This window comes from Panthera uncia, chromosome A2 (assembly GCF_023721935.1).
Source record: "Panthera uncia isolate 11264 chromosome A2, Puncia_PCG_1.0, whole genome shotgun sequence".
In the NCBI taxonomy this organism is placed as follows: domain Eukaryota; kingdom Metazoa; phylum Chordata; class Mammalia; order Carnivora; family Felidae; genus Panthera; species Panthera uncia.
In genome coordinates, this window is record NC_064816.1 from 79275126 (window position 1) to 79294104 (window position 18979).

At 34.6% G+C, this 18979-nt stretch overlaps 1 protein-coding gene across 1 annotated transcript in view; it reads right to left on the bottom strand.

Annotated features, from left to right (window-relative positions):
* Positions 1-18979, bottom strand: part of MAGI2 (membrane associated guanylate kinase, WW and PDZ domain containing 2) — a 1334434-nt gene that overhangs the window by 329231 nt on the left and 986224 nt on the right. The window contains exon 7 of the mRNA XM_049642268.1: positions 4944-5001. Within this exon, the coding sequence (XP_049498225.1) occupies positions 4944-5001 (58 nt within the window). The remainder of the gene's footprint in view (positions 1-4943; positions 5002-18979) is intronic.

Here is an 18979-nt window from a genome sequence, read left to right on the forward strand (position 1 = left end):
TGTACAAGTAACATTTTATGGTAGCAGATGCGTGACATCACATGAAAAACTTATAAAACCTTTACATGAAAATCACATCTGTCAGTCCCCACTATCATTTTAACTGTGGTTATATGGTGTGCTTCTCCGTCTGTGACAGAGGAGGCAGCTTTGCCTGAAAGCTGTTCCAGGAAATTGTGTCTTCTGGACTAGCTAGTTAAGCAAATTGTGTAACTGCCATTGAAACCAAAATGTACCCAGCAGACATAATTTCACAAAAGAGGAGAAAAAAACCACATTTGTACAAAAGTCACAGCTGTTCAACTCTACATTTTGCACTTTTCTCATTGAAAATTTTTTTTCTCTTCTGTATGAACAGTGACAGTTACATTTCTAGTTAGCAACTGTAGGCCTTCTTAATACATTGCTAAGTACTGTGCTATCATGGATTTGGTGTCTGTCAGAAGAAATTGGGCTAACTTCTGCCTGCTGCTCCATAGAATAGAAACTTGGTCCATCTGCCCTGTCTACAGATGAAATAAGGGAAGATGTTGAGTAGGGCCCATTGTTCTCTAAAATGCAGAGCTGTGTGGCTGCCTCTGCTGCTCCAAACTAGTGCCAACATCCCATGTTAAGGTCCACACAATATGAACTCTTCTTCTTTCAGGTCTTACAAATCTTAGTCCTGGTGGTCACCTTGTCCAGAGTCACTCTCAAGTCATTGCTAATGGAGCTAAAGGCTCAGAATGCTTGGGTCAGGAGATGGTCTCAGGATGCCTGGGTGGCTCAGTTGGTTAAGTGTGCAGCTCTTGATCTCGGCTCAGGTTCCTGGGATCGAGCCCTGAGTTGGGCTCTGTGCAGATGGCGAGGAGCCTGCTTGGGATTCTCTCTCCCTCTCTCTCTGCCCCTTCTCTGCTTATGCATGTGCTTTCTCTCTCTCAAAATAAATAAACGAACTTTAAAAAATGTAAAAAAAAAACGTCTCGCAGGCTGTGTGCGACATGACCTCCCCTTGTTGGACACCTTCCTTTCACTGTGAACCTGTACTAGAGGTAGGCCAGGGAGATGTTCTCTAGGGACCCCTCATTCTTCTTAGTGATGAGTTTCAGAGGCTTGTTCAGACCATTACAGGCTTATGCTAAATTTATGGGATGCATTTCGAGCAAAAGCTTGGAGTCTAGGCTCTACAGTCAGAGTGCCTGGGTCTAAATTACAGCCATTCCTCTCAATAATGTGTGATACTGGTTAAGTTACATAACTTCATCAGCTGGGATTTTCTTATCTCTACACTTCAGACAATCTACCTCCTTATCACTATAGTGAGAATTATAAATGTGGTAAATAAAGGCTGTTGAGCACTTAACCCAGTTCATGGCACATACTAGGCACTCATTAATGTCAACTATCCTGATGATATGGTAAGGATGATGGTGGTGATAATTTTTCTGACTTTTGAATATAATAAACCTAAAATCTTAAAAGTGATTTTGCACAGGACAGAATTGTGGCATAGAAGGGTAAAATCGGTAATAGTGGTCAAAACCTATTCAATTCAGGTTTTTCAGTTTCGAGTTGTATGAACACTTTCCTCCTATAGATCGCTGGAATTGCTATCTGCTTGTCTGAGGCTGACAAGGAGTAGGAGTGCTTGTGTAACTGGGCCAGAGGCACAGGCTCATTTCAATCCAACATGCCCTGCTGATGACAGAGGGTCCACTCTGAAACTTCTGCTCCCAGACACTGGTCTATTTGAACAGAGTGACAGGCTGCTAAGTTAGACTTCTAGTGTCCCTGCACAGGCTTTTTTGGCCACTAGGTGGGAAGGTGGAATGTTTGTCATATTTTGTAACCATACCTCTAATTGTGTGAGTGTGTAATTAAACACCAAAAAAATGATAGCTCTACAGAAAACCCGCTGTCCATCATTATTAATAGAATTCGTGAATCAACATTTTCTGGACTACAGATTTACAATGAAGACCATCTTGCTCTGTTTCATTAGCTGAATATTAATGTTACAAACGTATATGATTCCAAGATATTGATACCAATGTTATCACTACAATTATAAACAGTGTCTTAATCTAGGTATATTGTATCTTATATATAATGATAATCTGTAATGAAAAGTTGACATAACAACTTAAATTAGACATTTATTATTTTTTGGTATAACTGTATGAAATTAGGTGGCCTTTATTCAACAAAAATACTTTATGGGCTGAAAGTGATGAATAACCACTACACTCAATATGCAGTGTTTCCACTTCATACAGTTTCCACCAATAAGACTACTTTAGAACCAATACATACCTTGTGAAAATAACAGTGTAATAGTGATGCAATTCACATTTTTTTGGAACAGTTAAAACAAACCACATAAATAGATATATTCCAGTTAAAATGGACAAGTTGTCTTTGTTGTGACAGGAGATATCCCTGATTTTAAGTAATGTTTATATTATATAGGATAAATGGCGGTATTTTAATTATTTTGATAATTTTTTTCAAAGGACATTTCTAAGAAATATTGGTATATAATTATACTTAAAAATTATCTTCAGATTTGAATTATCTGTCTCAATTTTCTGGTTGGTCAGATACACCCCACACATCTACTAATTGGTGTTGGTATGTGTCACGGAATCATGTAATGGGGAAAAAGCCATGACAAGTGGTAGAACTGGATGTAACCTAAAGGAAGTTAAAACAATCTGACTCACTAAGACCTGTGTGTATGATGTCACGTTCACTTGAAATCCAAAACTACTAAATATGGTGGTCTGATCTAATGATATAAGATGTGACAGGGTAAATTATGAATAATTTTCTGACTATGGTGGTGATACATGAAAAATTAAGTGGAGACATATAGACAGAAATATAATTTAAGCAAAAGCAAATAAGAAAAGACAATCATTTGGAGTATAAAGGTAATTAGGACAATTGTCTTTTAGGGTTACAGCTAGTGTCCAATTCAATAATTAATTACAAGGGGTCTACCACAGCAGATCTTTACTTGAACAACACGAACTTCAATGACTAAGAAGGTAGGAAGCATTACTTTCTGATGTGTTGGGTGTCTCACCTCTATGACAGACAATTAAGACAGGGAAGAAAAGTTTGAGTTAAGTATTATTTTCCACACTGAAGCCAGCTTGCAAGCAGTTGAAGGCATGGGAGAACAACCTGAAGAATTAGAACAGGGTGGGGGCCAGAAAACTATGTCCAGCAGGACAAATTTGGCCAGCTGCCTATTTTTGTAAATAAAGTTTTATTGGATGATAGCTATACCCCTTCATTTAAGTGTTGCCTATGGTTGCGTTCAAGCTACAGTGGCAGAACAGAATAGTTATGACAGAAGTCATATGCCCCCCCCCCCCCCAAAAAAAAAAAAATTGCTATCTGGTTCTTACTGGAGTTTGCTAATATTTGGACTAAAGAAAAAAATTCTTATTCAATGAATTCTGTAAGGAAGTGTATTAAACATGATATCTGGTTTGTCACATACCTCAGTTTTCTTTCCTTACATGGAGTTATCTTGGATTTCAGATGTAATATCTTGGATTCAGATTTAGTGAATTAAGACCAGCTAGCATTTATTGGAGACCTATAATGTTGATAAATTAATCCAGAAGCTGCAGCTATATTATTATTAAAATATGTGTATCTTAATTGATTAACAATATAGTAGAACTAAGGGGGAGGCTTATAAGTATACGCAAGTGATGTCCCTTTATTTTTGCAATTAGTGATACCTCCAGGAATTCATTTTACTTTTTGCATCTATTGAGTATCCCCTGACATTAGAGCACTAGATATTATGTAAGAAAATGGCACGTGGTAAATGAGGTGAATTCATCTTGACTTGAAATGACTGACAGTGATGCCAAATTTGGGGGTTTTCTAGATGAAGATGAAGGAGATACTCAAGGGCAGGAAGCTTACAGATCTTACTCATCATCACCTCCCCAGCACAAAGAAGGGCTTGACACTTAGTAAAAGCTTAGTAACTGAATATTATTACCAGAACAATTTAGCAATAATGCCATTGATCACTAACCCTTCACCATCTAGATTATTATTGTTAAAAAGAATGTGATTAGAGAAAACAGAGTTAGATCTTGATAAATAATGTGAACACCTCTAGTTTTTCAGTCCTTGCATCTCTTGGGTAGTAAACTTCTCATAAGCAACATGTAGGCTTTGCTATTCACCCAAGAACATTAACAACGTTACACACTAGAAAGAATAAAAAAAATTCTCTACCAGAAGAGGGGGTTCTAGAAAAGTAAGTTGCATATTTAACTTTTGGAAGTTATGAATATTACTTGATTTTCCTTAATATATATAAAGCCCTAATAGGGGCTTTATTTGAAATAAAACAATGTATGGAGGGGGTAACTCATATTATACCATACATATACATTACATTATACATGTACATATACTATACATTAAAGCAATGCAACCTCCATTAGACAACATAAAAGTCCAATCTGCAGAAAGAATACTATTAATTGGAAATGGGGCCTTAAAAGAGAAAAAAAATTCTAAATTTTATTTCATCCTTCAGCTGGAAAATACGGCTGCTTTATTTAATTGGTTTCAAAATCTATTTTAATAGAAAATCTCTTTTGCACAACTAACCAGCTCCCAACATTTTGATTGCAAAATGAAGGGCACTTACTTTGATAACTTTAATTATCACTCACTTAGAGGACAGTGTGAAACACTTTTCCAATTGGTGTTTCAGAATCATGAGTCAAAGGAAAAGAATGACAAATTAGCCAGCTGGAGAAGGAAAATACAGCTAGCTGGTGATGCTTGAGTCTTTGTGGATATTTCAAAGTAAGATGAAAGAGAAACAAAAGGGCTGTTAGCCACACATGCTCAAGAAATGAAATACTAACACAATTTCACAACATGTTAATAACAAGTTAATAGCAAACTTAAAGACTTACTCAACATAATAAGTGCCATATATGGGATCATCAATTTTTTCCCAGCCATATGGAAGCTCTGAAAAATAAAGAGTTATTTCTTTCAGTAAATAAGCAACAGATATCACAATTTCTAATAAAAAGTAATATAATTTAATTGTTCACGTATTGCAGAAGCAGTCTACCAAAGTGGAGGAAAGCATTCAGAGTCAGCACTAACATTCTGACACGTATTGTAGGAACTATAAGAAGCACTGACTTGAAAATTGGCAGTTAAAACACAGAGCTCTCTTCTCTGCAGATATACTGCTGGGGCTAGCTGTTGATGCCACGCCAAGCGGTAGGATGGCACGTCATCACGTTATCACCACTCAGGGCAATACAGAAGGCAGATTGCTTTCCTGACAGTGCATACCATTTTCTTATTTATTTGTATTGTTAAAAGGAGCATTTCAGGATAAAGATCATATTTTCAAAATACCTTTCTGAGGATAGCAAATAGTTTCTGATGACTGAAACAAAGGCATTATAAGTTCTCAGTTGACATTCCACAATTCAAGATGGTTCGCTGGCTGTTCTCTCCACACAGGCCAGATTTTGAATGCTGCCAATATACTCTCTGGGCATGGTTTTCAAAGTCTAAAATTTTGAACCCCCTTTCCTTGGCAATATGATTCATATTTTCTATTCTTCATGGTTAATTTTAATATACACATTTAAAAATATCAATAATACTGTACATGCTTCTATAGGCAAAAACATGCTATTTGAAAACAAGATTTATTTTATGACACTGTTTTCCAAATACATTGGAGCCTTTATGATTATTAACACCTATAAATATGAAGAGTATTATATTTTTCTTTGTAGATATTAATTATACACGCATAGCACTTAGAAGCTAAGGAAGATATATTGGCATGCTTTCAATGGTATGTTTAAATGAAATTTAAAAGTTTTATTATTACAGTAATAACACATGTTCACTGTAAGCACGGCACAGTTATAAACAGAAAATTAGAATTATCTGCAGTGTTGCCATCCAGAGATAATCACTGCTAATATTTTGGTGGATATCCTTTAACTATTTTCATACGTAGGTATTTGTGACTCATTTTTTCAGAGATCAGATCACAGAGTGCACATCATTTTCATAACCTGTTATTCCTACTTGACAGAGTATCAAGGGCATCTTCAATGTGAATGAGCATTACTGCAGAATGCCACTTTTAGTGGCAGGTGGTGGTCTGCAGTATGGCTAGGGTCTGTACAACACTACCTCTTCTGTTATTGAACATTTGGGACTTTCCGGTTTTTACCTGTTATATGTCACCTGTGTTGGACTCACTAAACCTAAGTCTTCCATCATTTTCCCGGTAACTTAGTCATAATAAATTCCTATAGGTGGAATTTTGGATTAAAGGGCATCTACCCTTTTATAGCCTTTGATCTAAATTGACAGATTAGCACTGTGCTACTCACGAGATGGAACAATTTATAATCTCACTGGGGGTGTATGAATAATTTTGTTTTTCTGTACTATCGAATCAAATGCAGGTCCACGATTCTTCATCCAAAACTTTTATGGACAGTTAGGTTTTAGAATTAAGAAGTTTTCTGATTTTCAGACGTTAACACGATGCAGATGTCTTCTGTCCCATAACACTCCAAGCAGAGTCTGGGGAAGCAGTTTTTAATCAAATACATGAAAATTTATGCAGCCAAAATTATGTGATCTGTACCAAGAGGCACACATAAGGACTACTTCATATCAGTGAGCACTGTTTTGTTTCCAGTGTCCAGGTCAGGTCACATTTTGCTGCCAAATGAGTTACAAAAGACAGTTTTAAGAGCTTTTGAATTTTTGGATATTCAGATAAAGTATTGTGTATCATTATTTTAAAAACCAACCACACTGATTTTAAAATGGCAACTTGTGGTTGGTTTAAGTTACCTTCCTTGGGTTGCTAGCTAGTTAGAACAGTTTTTGTAGGTTTATCCTCAGGCAATTGTGTTTTCTTTTGCACATTTCTCATTTTTAAAAGTCAATCCCTAAGAGTTTTTTATGTATTAAGGATATTAATCCTTTGTCACATGTTGCATATGTGTTTTTGAGTTTGTTTAGATTTAATTTTGAACATTTTATTTTACACATAGATGTTTTAAATTTTATTTGGTAAATTTCTCAGCGTTTTCACTTAGGTTTTGTCATTGGAGCCTACTTAAATACTGAAGATATTTTTCTAGTGTTTCTTTATCTTGTTTTAACATAAAGTCTAAGCTATGCTTTATTTATATCTCTTAGATTAGTCATATCTGAATGAATATATAACACTAAATTGTGGAGTACCTTAAGAAATTTTTTTTCAAAATGATCATGATAGCATTACTGAATATTCACTACAATCAAGGTACTGATGGACTTACCATGTGTTAACTCATTTATCCTAAAGAACTCAGAATTGAAAATCCTTGTATTCTGCTTCCAGTGATCTTAACCAATTTAGATATCAATTTAGACACTCTGTTTAGCACAGCATAAACACACTTAATTTAGATTAAGGACAATAACAGTCCAGATGGTTTTCACCAAATCCCCCTAGCTATTGGAGAATTTGCCTATTAAAAAGAAGAATCTGTTTGACAGATATCTACTGGGTGCCCTTGACAAGCAGCAAAAGTAAAAGAATATACAGAGGATAGCAACTGATATTATGACAATTTATTAATATGGCTGAATACATGGATTCATATTTATAATAGGTTTATTATCTCATGAATACAATAATATGTAAAGTAATCACATTCAATAATATATAGAGTAAAGAGCTAACATGCTTAATTTTATGGATACTAGTTTTGTGTCTTAATGGTATTGTTATATGGAAGCATATGATGGTCGAATTTTTAAAATTACATTTTATAATGTAAACTGTTTCTTCACTTATTCCTTATCTTTGACTCATTCTTTGAGTAAGTTACTAATTCTAAGCAATGCATCCCCAAAGTACAGAGTTAATTGATTCCTTATCTTTGTAGATTTGCAATGCAAAGGTTCTGGAACTATTTATTTAGTATCCTGCGTCACTTGCCATCATGAAGTATTCATCAGAATTTACAGGGAATCTGATTTGCTTTGCCTAACATATCAATGTATTTTGTTTGTTTGCTTGATTGTTCTACATTTCCAAAATAACTTATTAATTCGTTCAAAAACAAAATTATACATTACAAACATTTATACTCTAAAAATTGAAGTATTTTCATTATTAGTGATTCTTGACTCACAATTTTTTTGGGGGGAGGAAGTAATTTTTATTAAACATTTTATTTCAGGTAAATGAATTATAATCTCATTTTTTTAATATATATTTTTTACCACATTTGACCCAAGGTGAGAAGAGATAAAAAAACATAATGAGAGCTAAATGCTATGTGCTAGGCATTGTTTATGTACATTATAAAAAACAAATAACTTAATCCTCAAAATTAACTTGTAAGGTACATTATTATCACACTCAATTACAAGAAGAGGAAATGAAGATACCAAAAGATTCTGACAGTTAATTGTTCAAGTTTTAAACTCCTGTGTCCCAATCCAGAGCCTGCATTTTAATTAATTTATTAATTTTTCATTTACTTATTTTGAGACAAGATGATACACTAACCTTCTGTTATAAAAGCTATTATTCATTTTATTTTAAATATCTACAAGGGGTTCAGTAATAGATACATTCATCAGTTCATATATAAATGTGGCACAATGGGTATAAAAATCTACAACCAATGTTTAAATGCTCTGTATGTGTGTATATGAGTGTGTGTGTGTGCATGTGTGTGTGCACATGTATGTATGTGTACATTCCCCTTAATGACATTTGCTTGAGTAGTAAAGAAAGGTCTAGGCTAGAATGTCAATGAAAAAACACAAGTTTTTCTTCACTCATAAAAAGACAACTCATAAAATAAACTTCTTAGGATTATAAGCTGAATAGTGTGTATCTAGATGATGAAAAGTTAAAGTTAAGAATCATCTTTCACTGTGAAAATGAGCTATTTGGACTTGTGAATTAGTTTTTAAAAATGAATTGCTTCTCTTTAAAATTATGCTAATGATTGAGAAAAAGAATTTCCAATTTTGTACTGTTTGCCCAATTAGGCAAGCATGTAGCTTGGAGCTCTTGGGTCCTGGGTTATTTAGAGTACTCTATTCAACAATACCCGACACATTTGAGAATGATTAAGGTCACACTAATGAAAGAATAACATATACAATGAAACAAGGGAAAATAAACACTTGAGATCAACAAGGTTAATGCTGCATTAAAAACTGTTTTAATTGAGATTTTCCTCAGGCCATGGAACCATGGAGCAAATTCAGTGACTAGATATTCGTATCATGATCCACTCTGCAAAAGTCTGTGTTAAGGTCTACATTAACTTGTAGTAAGTCTAGCCTGTAAGAAGATCAAGAGATGAAAGGGGCATCCAGTTATGCCTGGATTCTGCCATAGCCACCATGATATATATTTTTTGCTTATTTGTTTTACTCCAATTTATTTATTTGTTTATATTTATTTGTTATGTCCATTTTCATTGCCAAAAAACCAAGACTCCTTTATGCTAGCACACAAGAAGCAGTTTTCAGGCTGCAACTGCAAAACTTGTAGAATCCAAGGACAGTATTTCTTTTGGAAATGGGACTCAAATACTGGACAGATGTAAAAAAGCTAGCTAGGATATAAAACCTTAGGGTATCTCAGAAAGGTCCTGTTTGTCTCACTCACTTTGTCTTTTAAACTGTGCCTCTTTTCTCTATGTCTCTCTTTCTTTCTTTCAGTTCCAATTCCACTGTGTACATCTCCTTCTTTCTTTTCTACCGTCTACTTCTCTGGCTCATCTTGCATATGTCCTGGAAAGGTCACCCCATACTTGACTCTATGTTATTTTTTAATCTCAAGCACTGTTATCACTACTTGATCTCTGAGTTTTTCAATTCTGTGACCTATCTCCCAAAGGATTCATGAATCCAGCTCATTTTCTTCAAAATAGATTCAAGTGACTTGACTTGGAAGATCAATGTAATGGTTGCCCTCAGGTGAAGAATCCACTCACAAAATAATAGGGTATGGCTGTGGCTTCTGCCCTTTTGGTAGATACAAAGCCACATCTGGCAAAATCAAATAGAGAGACACCCTATAAAATAACCAGTCAATACTCTTCAAATGTGTCAAGGTCATGAAACAGAGAAATAGATTGAGGTTCTGTCACAGTGTGAAGGAAACTATTGAGACAGGGAAACTAAATGGATTGTAGGATTGGGTCCCAGACCAGAAAAAGGACATTAGTAGGATGACTGGTAAAATTCAAGTAAGATTTGTAGATTAGTTGATAGTCTACATTAATGTTAATTTCCTGGCTTCAGTAATTATACTCCTGACAGATGTTAACATTAGGGGAAAGCTAGGTGAGAGATACATGGGAACATTATAGTATTTTTTGCAAATTTTGGAAATCTAAAATACCTTCTCGATAAAAACACCGAGAAAAGCTATTTTACAACTCTCACTATCAGAGGACCTCTACCCACACTTCATTAATGTTCAATATGATAATGATGTTAATTTTTTATAAAAAATAAGAATGTAGGATTTTGTATTTATATTCTTTTATAATATGTTGATTTCTTTCAATAGACAATTCAAAGAGACTTTCAATTTTGTTATTTTACCTTTTTTTTCTGTTGCCTATCTTTCTGCTCATTGGAGAAACAAGGTAAATACATTTATGTTGAAGTGTTACTGCATCTTGAATCTTAGAACATACAGATTGAATAATATGAGTTTAAAATCTGGAGTCAGGCTTTGTTCCTTTTCTGGGGTCACTGTCCTGTATGAGCCACAACATGGTTATGTTAATTCATACAAGGTTGTATGGAGGCCCATCCTTCTGGGTAGCTTAAAATTCTCTCCAAAGCCAGAAAGGCAGACAAATTTAGAAAGTGATAAAATACTGGAAACAAGGAAAAGGACCAGAATGGGAAACTATTTCCATTAACTCTATATTACATTTTCGGACTAACTTTTTTTTTTTTAATTTAGGCTCTTGCTGTTGTGTTTTAGAGGTAATAACATTACAACAGAACATAAGAAACATACAAAGTTTCCTTAGTTCAAATAATACAGTGCGTAGCAAACAATGTGGTAATAGCTAATACTAATGTTAAAATATTTTCCTCCAGTCTTTTTTAAAAAATTTACTTATTTATTTTTAGAGAGAGAGAGAATGAGCAGGGCAGGGGCAGAGAGAGAGAGGAAGAGAGAGAATCCCAAGCAGGCTCCATACTGTCAGCACAGAGACCAATGCAGGGCTTGATCCCATGAAGAATGAAATCATGACTTGAACTGAAATCAAGAGTCAGATGCTTAACTGACTAAGCCCCTTCCTCCAATCTTTATTACATTTTTTCTGTATACATAGTATACAAATTAGGAATGATATTAAATTTTTTCTGGAAAAGTGATATAACCTGCTTCCAAGTAGTTCTTAGGGGTTTTAGTAGTTATTAGGAGTGTAAGTGAGTTTAAACAAGAGTCCTCAGCATGAGTTTTTATAAGAAATACATTTTTAGAATTAAAGAGAAAAAAGAAGGAAGAGAAGGATACTATGCCAGAATAAAATATACAAAAGATGAATTTTTCTTATTAATACACTTTATTATATTTTTGTCTCTTCCTGTATTCAAAAATGCATTTGTAATTATAAAAGTAAATTCTGAATACATTCTGGTTTTTAAAAAAATTCATTTAATATTGATGTATGAAGAAATGTGCACTCAATAAAATTTTGATCATTCAGGGGCCATTTTCTGCCTGGAAAAAAGTTAGCAAATACAGATGCAAACTTTTGCAATGTTAACTTAAAGATGGCAGAGTACTGTAATCTATTTGAGATAGTGATAAGGAGTGGAGGCTCAAAGGCATGGCACAAAATAAGGATATTGTCTGGTAAAGACTCAGAAAAAGTCATACTTGGTTTAAGTTTGCAAAATTCATTTGAAGTTCATAACGTGATGAACCTAGTGTTTTTCTTTATGTTCCTAGAGCTTTGGAGAAGGTCTGGCTATAAAGTAAGATTCAGGAAGCAAATACATGCTGAAGATTTGAAATATACATCTCCAGTTTCCTCTTAACCTCTGTAAGTCTATGTTAATCCATTCATCGATCTATCTATTTATCATCATCATCCACTTAAAATTATTTATGGAAGGATACTGGGCTTCTATAGTGTAAAGGCTGACATGTAAATTTTAACCTCTCTATTTACCCTGAAAAGCCATAAATATCCACTAAGAGAGCAATAAAACCACCCATAATGCATATCTACAGCATAATTAGAAGAAAGAAAATACTGTAAACTCAAAAGTTATATGTAAGTAGAGATTTAAATGCCTCAAACCAGCAGAGTCAGCTCAGAAGCCCATTCCAGATCAGAAAGGTGGATAGTGTGCAGTAAAAAGGAGAGCACTCCAGGAGCCATGAGTGAAAACAAAAAGACAAAATCACCCTCAGAAAGATAAATTCCCATCTGGAGTGGTGAAATGCTGATAGCAGACCTGTTGATCAGAACATAGCTTCTGGGGAATTAAGTGCAGGGAGTTTGGAAGTGAGCAGAATGAGAAGTGGAGTCTTAGGAAGGCACTGCTTAAGTAGAAGAGGGAGCTGGGGTGCCTGGGTGGCTCAGTGGTTTAATTGTCAGACTTCTGCTTAGGTCATGATCTCCTGGTTTGTGAGTTCAAGGCCAGAGTCGAGCTCTGGGCTGACAGCTCACAGTCTGGATCCCACTTCAGATTCTGTGTCTCCCTCTTTCTCTGCCCTTCTAGTTGTGCTCTGTCTCTGTCTGTCTGTCTCTCTCTCTCTCCCTCTCTGTCTCAAAAATAAATAAACATTAAAAGAATTACAAAAAACAACAAAAGAAGAGGAGAGAGCTAATATCAATGGAGGAAACGACCCTTAGAAATTTGGTTTTGATAGAAAAAGCATGAAGTAGAAATTATGCATCACAGAAACAAAACATAATTCTAGGATCATAAGACATACCAACTACTCCCTCTGCAAAAAGTCTTTCACTAAAGAATCAGTACTTCACAAAAGAAACAGAAGAGGGTGCTCCTGAACTAAGAATGTAGTATGCTTATATAAAACTTAATGCTTATATAAAACTGTTACTGCTGGTCTATGAAAAAAAAAAAAAAGTTCAAAATCAATAGAAAATAGCAGATAGCATTCATACATTACGAAATAAGAAACAAGAGTTAAAATGATGCAGCTAATGATAGTTTGCTATCCTCCCTCAGAAGAAAATTAAAACAAAAACCCAAATGAGAAAAGTGTATTGAAATCTCAAGATATTTTGAAACAAGTATCTATATACACAGAACAACTTTTTGAATAAAAATTTTAAAAGCTCTGAGTAGATAAAAATCAGAAAGATAGTAGAGTTGACCAAAATGAGAAAATACATTAAAAAAAATTCTTTAAATTGAAACTAAATTATGAGCTGTCCAAGAGGAAATAGATTCAATTGAAAATATAATAGGCATCATTAAGAAAAAACATGACAATACTCAAGAGAACAAAATGAAACAAACAAAAGGTGAAAAGAATCAAAAAACAGTCATTAATATAAAAGATAAAGATGATCCAGTACATGTATAAGTGGAATGAATGAAGAAAACAATAGAACTAATACTTGAAACTATAATCCAAAAATAAAATAACTGTATATGCTGAAATGTCTCCCCATGTATTTGGAACATTGTCCCAGAACAGTCAATTTCAAGATATATACCAGTTAACCATTAGACTTAAAAAAAATCAAGGAAAAACCGGGTAAAATATAAGTTCCTTACAATGGGAAAAAATATCAAGTTGATATCACATTTCAGGAACAACATACATAGACAACAGTGAAGTAGTATTGTAAAGAATCTCAAAGAAACGGTGAGCCAATTTTATATCCAGCCAACTTATCTTTCAAACACACACACACACACACACACACACACACACACGAGTTTAAAATATGCAAGAACTTGGGGAATACTGTATCCAAGAAACCTTCCTGAAGTACTACTTAATTAAACCAACCTTAATTCAACCAAGAAATGACTGGAGAAAAGGAATGATAGTAATCATTATACAGTTTATTGTAGATATAAGTGTAGGACAAAGGGTGGGAACAAGGATTAATTGTTGCTTTGTTACAAGGTGAGAGCCAGAGTATCACTTAAAGCTAGCAAGTGAACAGGGCTTTATAAAAAGGTATCAGAATAAAGGTAAATATTACAACACAAATACAGACTATTCTAACTACCAAAACAAACAAAACAAAACCCCAAAGAAAACAGACCACACAGAGAAAGGGCCACAATCAATAGAACATGATATGGTCAATAAATATAACATAAAATAATATGACCATTAAAACATAGAAATGAATGCAGTTTATTTTTCTCAAGATTTTCTGATTAGCTCATAAAGAAAAAACCCACTCTATGCTGTAAAGAATAGGCACATTTAAATAAAGTAACTCAAAAAAGCTAAACATAAAGACTTGGGCAAAGATATACCAGACAGATAGAAAAAAAGAAAACAGCAGGATTATAGTCTTGCTATCAGATTTAGAGTTCAAGTTAAGAGCATTAACCAGAATAAGGAACATTACTTTATAACAATAAAGGTCGCAATTTATAATGAAGATATAATAGTAAATATCTGTATGATAAATAATAGAAACTAATTTTATAAAACAGTAACTACAGGAGCTGCAAGAAGAAATAGAAATACATTAATGACAAATATTTAAGACAGCTCTCAGTCTAAGATAGATCAAGTTGACAAAATGACAGATATAGAGCAACTAAATAGAGTATAATTAATTAGATAAATCTTATAGTTCTCCCTTCCTATTTCTTTTTCTAGTTTTATACCTCAGTAATAGAGAATATATATTCTTCTCAAGTACTCACTGAACATTCTTCAAAATTGTTTATATATTACAAAAGTTTTAATAAATTCCACAAAGCAGAAATAACACAAACATGAATCTTTGACCATAAGGTAATAAAATCTAGACATTAATAATAAAATCATAATCAAAAGAATTCTTGTCTAGATATTAAAAACTCTAAATAAACAACTTGTGTGTCAAAAAGAAAACGTAAACTGAAATTGCAGAATTTCTAGAAGCAACGAGAAAACACTAAGTAGCAAAATCTGTTGGGTATAATTAAAATTGATCAGAGAAAATTTTATGCCATATATATATTATTCCATATATCTATCTATCTATCTATCTATCTATCTATATATAAAAGAAATAACAAAGGGATTCCTCCCCAAAAAAACCCAAAAAACAAAAAAGGAATACAAATGATAAAAGAAAAAAGTCATATGGTAGATAACTGAAAAATAGTAACACTAATCAAAATGTTGTTTCATTTTATTTAAAATAAAATTTTCTTTTAATGGTTATTTATTTTTGAGAAAGAGAGAGAGAGAGACAGAGTGTGAGCGGGGTAGGGACAGAGAGAGAGGGAGATACAGAATCTGAAGCAGGCTCCAGGCTCTGAGCTGTCAGTACAGAGCCTGACGTGGGGCTCAAACTCACGGCCTGTGAGATCATGACCTGAGCCAAAGTTGAATGCTTAACCAACTGAGCCACCCAGGTGCCCCTGTTTTTTTTATTAATTTTTTTTTAACATTTATTTATTTTTTGAGAGACAGAGAGACAGAGCATGAGCAGGGGAAGGGCAGAGAGAGAGGAAGTCACAGATTCCAAAGCAGACTCCAGGCTCTGAGCTGTCAGCACAGAGCCCCACAGGGGGCTCAAACTCATGAACTACGAGATCATGACCTGAGGTGAAGTCAGATGCTTAACCAACTAAGCCACCCAGGCACCCCTATTTCATTTTAAAAATTAGCAAAATAAATACTAATTTAAGATTAAAAAATGATGTCACATATAACAACATAAGAAAGGAAAAAAGGGAAGCAATCATAAAAATTGTAGAATATGTTGCACAAACATATGTTAACAAAATAAAAAACCTAAATGAAATGGATAATTTCTTAGGAAAATATAATTTATCATGATTGGCCCCAATAAAGATAGAGAAGCTTAAATAGACAGGTTTTAGTCAATGTACAATACTAAACTCTAAATGGAGAAGAAACAAATGAAACAATATGAATATTAGAGATAAATTCCTTTATAAACTGGGTGTGAGGAAAGGCTTTCTTATGACTCAAACTTGACAAATTTGACTACATAGAAGTGAACAAGAATCTTTGCACACTCCAAAACACCAAAGTTAACATTAAAAGATAAACGACAAACTGAGACAAAAAGATGTGTAACATCTATCAATGATAAAAGGCTGCTCTCCTTCATACAAAAACTCTTAAAAAGTGAAGGGAAAAAAAGAAAAAAGAGACTAAAAACTTGATAGAAAAATGTACAAGAGGTAGGAATAGACAGTTTACAAAAAGTATTCACATGTTGTCACATGTGAAAAGATGCCCAATTCCTTCATCACAAGAGAACTGCAAATTAACACTATATTGAGATACCACTGCTTACCTATCAGATTGGCAAAAATTCAAAAGCTTGAGGACAGGGGTATCTGGGTGGCTCAGTCGGTTAAGCTCCTACTCTGGATTTTGGCTCAGGTCATGATCTCACAGCTGGTGAGATTGAGCCCCTTGTGGGATTTTCTCTCTCTCCCTCTCTTCTGTCCTTCCCCCTGGTCACACTCTCTCTCACATAATAAATAAATAAACATTAAAAAAAAAAAAACTCGAGGACACACCCTTTTGGCAGGGTTGTGGAAGAACTGGTCTCCCTCATATCTTGCTGATAGCTGGTCAATATGAACACAACCTCTCTTGAGGGGAATTTGGCATAAAATGGACACATTTTACCTTTCGATCCAACTACAGTCATTCCTCTAAAAAATTTCTCTAAAGTTTAATCTTTAACAATATGAAAAACCTCAGAAATGTACAAGGTTATTCACTGCAGTACTGTTTTACTAGCAAACCATGGAAACAACCTCAATATCCAATCAGGGATAACAGTTTAAATAAACACAGCATATGCACACGGAGCTGCAAAACCTATGGGAAAAATCTCTATGATCTGATATAGTGATTTGTGGGAGAGATTGCTAAACCAAAACCTTCCTATGCTCATTCTTGGGAAAAAAAAAAAGGTATACAAAAAAGAGCCGGAAACTAAAGAAACTGCTTAATTAAAGGAGGTGGGCCTGAACAATAAAGTCAAAGGGATAGGAAAGGAGGCTTCTTTGTACTTCTTTACAAACCTCATCAATGTGCTTCTATTCGAAAAAACAAAACTGAATAAAATAAGATGGAAAAAAAATACCCTAAAATTGAATATAAACAAAAGAAAATGAACCTAACTGTATATGAAATTGCTAACCACTCAGGATAAGAAAAAGGCAAGTATTAGAGAAATTACAGATTTGGGGGTCAGGGTTTCATTATACAAAGACTCAGAAGATAAAAGCATTGAGGAAATATCACTGAGGTTGGAGAATAACTGTATTTATAATGCTGCACAATTTTGGTAGGCTTTCCTGACAGTGCGGTTCAGGATACTGGTTTCTGAAGCTTGGGGTTAATTTACGTTAGTTCTTATGCCTTTTACACTGGGAAGCCCTGTGGGTCTGGCATTTAGGATCCTCTTGAACAAAAAGTTGCAATAACAAAAGTTTTAAGGGTTTGGGGGTGGGGCAAACATTAATTTTAGTGATTTAGACCTAAGGCCAGACTAGAATTTAATAATTCAGAGAGCAGGCACAGGTCCCTAGAAAGGATAGGTTTGATGAAATTCTCTCTGACTGACACTTGTTCTTAAGCTGATAGTGACCTTAGAGAGCTGATAGGTTCTTTGGGCATTATGGAGGCTGCAGAGGTGGACTCCATTCATTATGAGAATCTGCCTTTCTAAGTAAACACAACAATCTCAGAACTATTATAGATACTGGGCATTTGGCTTTCAATGGAATGTAAGGCATAAAGTTATTACAGCAGGAAACTTACAAAAGCCTGGTAATTCAAAGCAGGTATCTCTTTAGGGAGGGTCTATCAGAGTTCTGCCACCTGTGTGGGACCAGGAATGGCATTTTGGCTTCAGGATGCAAGGTCTTATTTAGAGATGAAGTAATACATGAATCTTGGCCTGTAAAGCTTCTAAGAGGGAAAACTTAGGGAAGAGGTCGGGCCCAGAGCAGGAGACTGGAGACTGATGGCCTTCTTTCTCCTTAGTTGTCAAATTTTCCCCTACAGGGGGATCAGTCTATTCTACAGGCTGCTGAGTGGATTACACAGCTCCAACTGGGGAGTGCAGACAGGTGAGAGGTCTGGAAGTTAACTAGCTCCTAGCATGCTCTCCCATGCTAGAACAGTCTATATTTTAATTATTGACTCAGACTGAACATTGACAGATAATGAGGGCTTTAGGAATTGTTTAGCCACCATCTTCCAGGGAGCCAAGATAAAGACCGGGATAGGTTATGAGAAAGAAAAAATAAATAAAAAATTTTGCTTTAATTCTTCACTTTACCTTATCAGTGAAGATTTTAAAGATGTAGAAAAAAAAAATAGCTCAGAGAAATGGCCACATTTTACCATGGTTTTGGTGATGGCTATGATTGCTGTTTTCTTTTTATGTCCCTGAAATAACACTTTCAATGGAATGTTCAATGGTTTTGTGGTTCAAAGTGTTCTTGATAAGATCTGGATGTGTTAGTCCAAGTGAAATCTGCAGTTAACTGTTGATGACATCACTTAACACAGCTCTCATAATGTAACATATTTTCTGAGGCCCTTTTTCATTCAAGAAATATTTATTGCTCATCTACTTTGAGGGAAGCAGTGGGCTAAGCTGGAAGGGATAGGAATAAGTCTCAATATCCATGGAACTGACAGTTTTGGTCAGAGCCAGTCTGTAAACAAATACTTTCACTAATT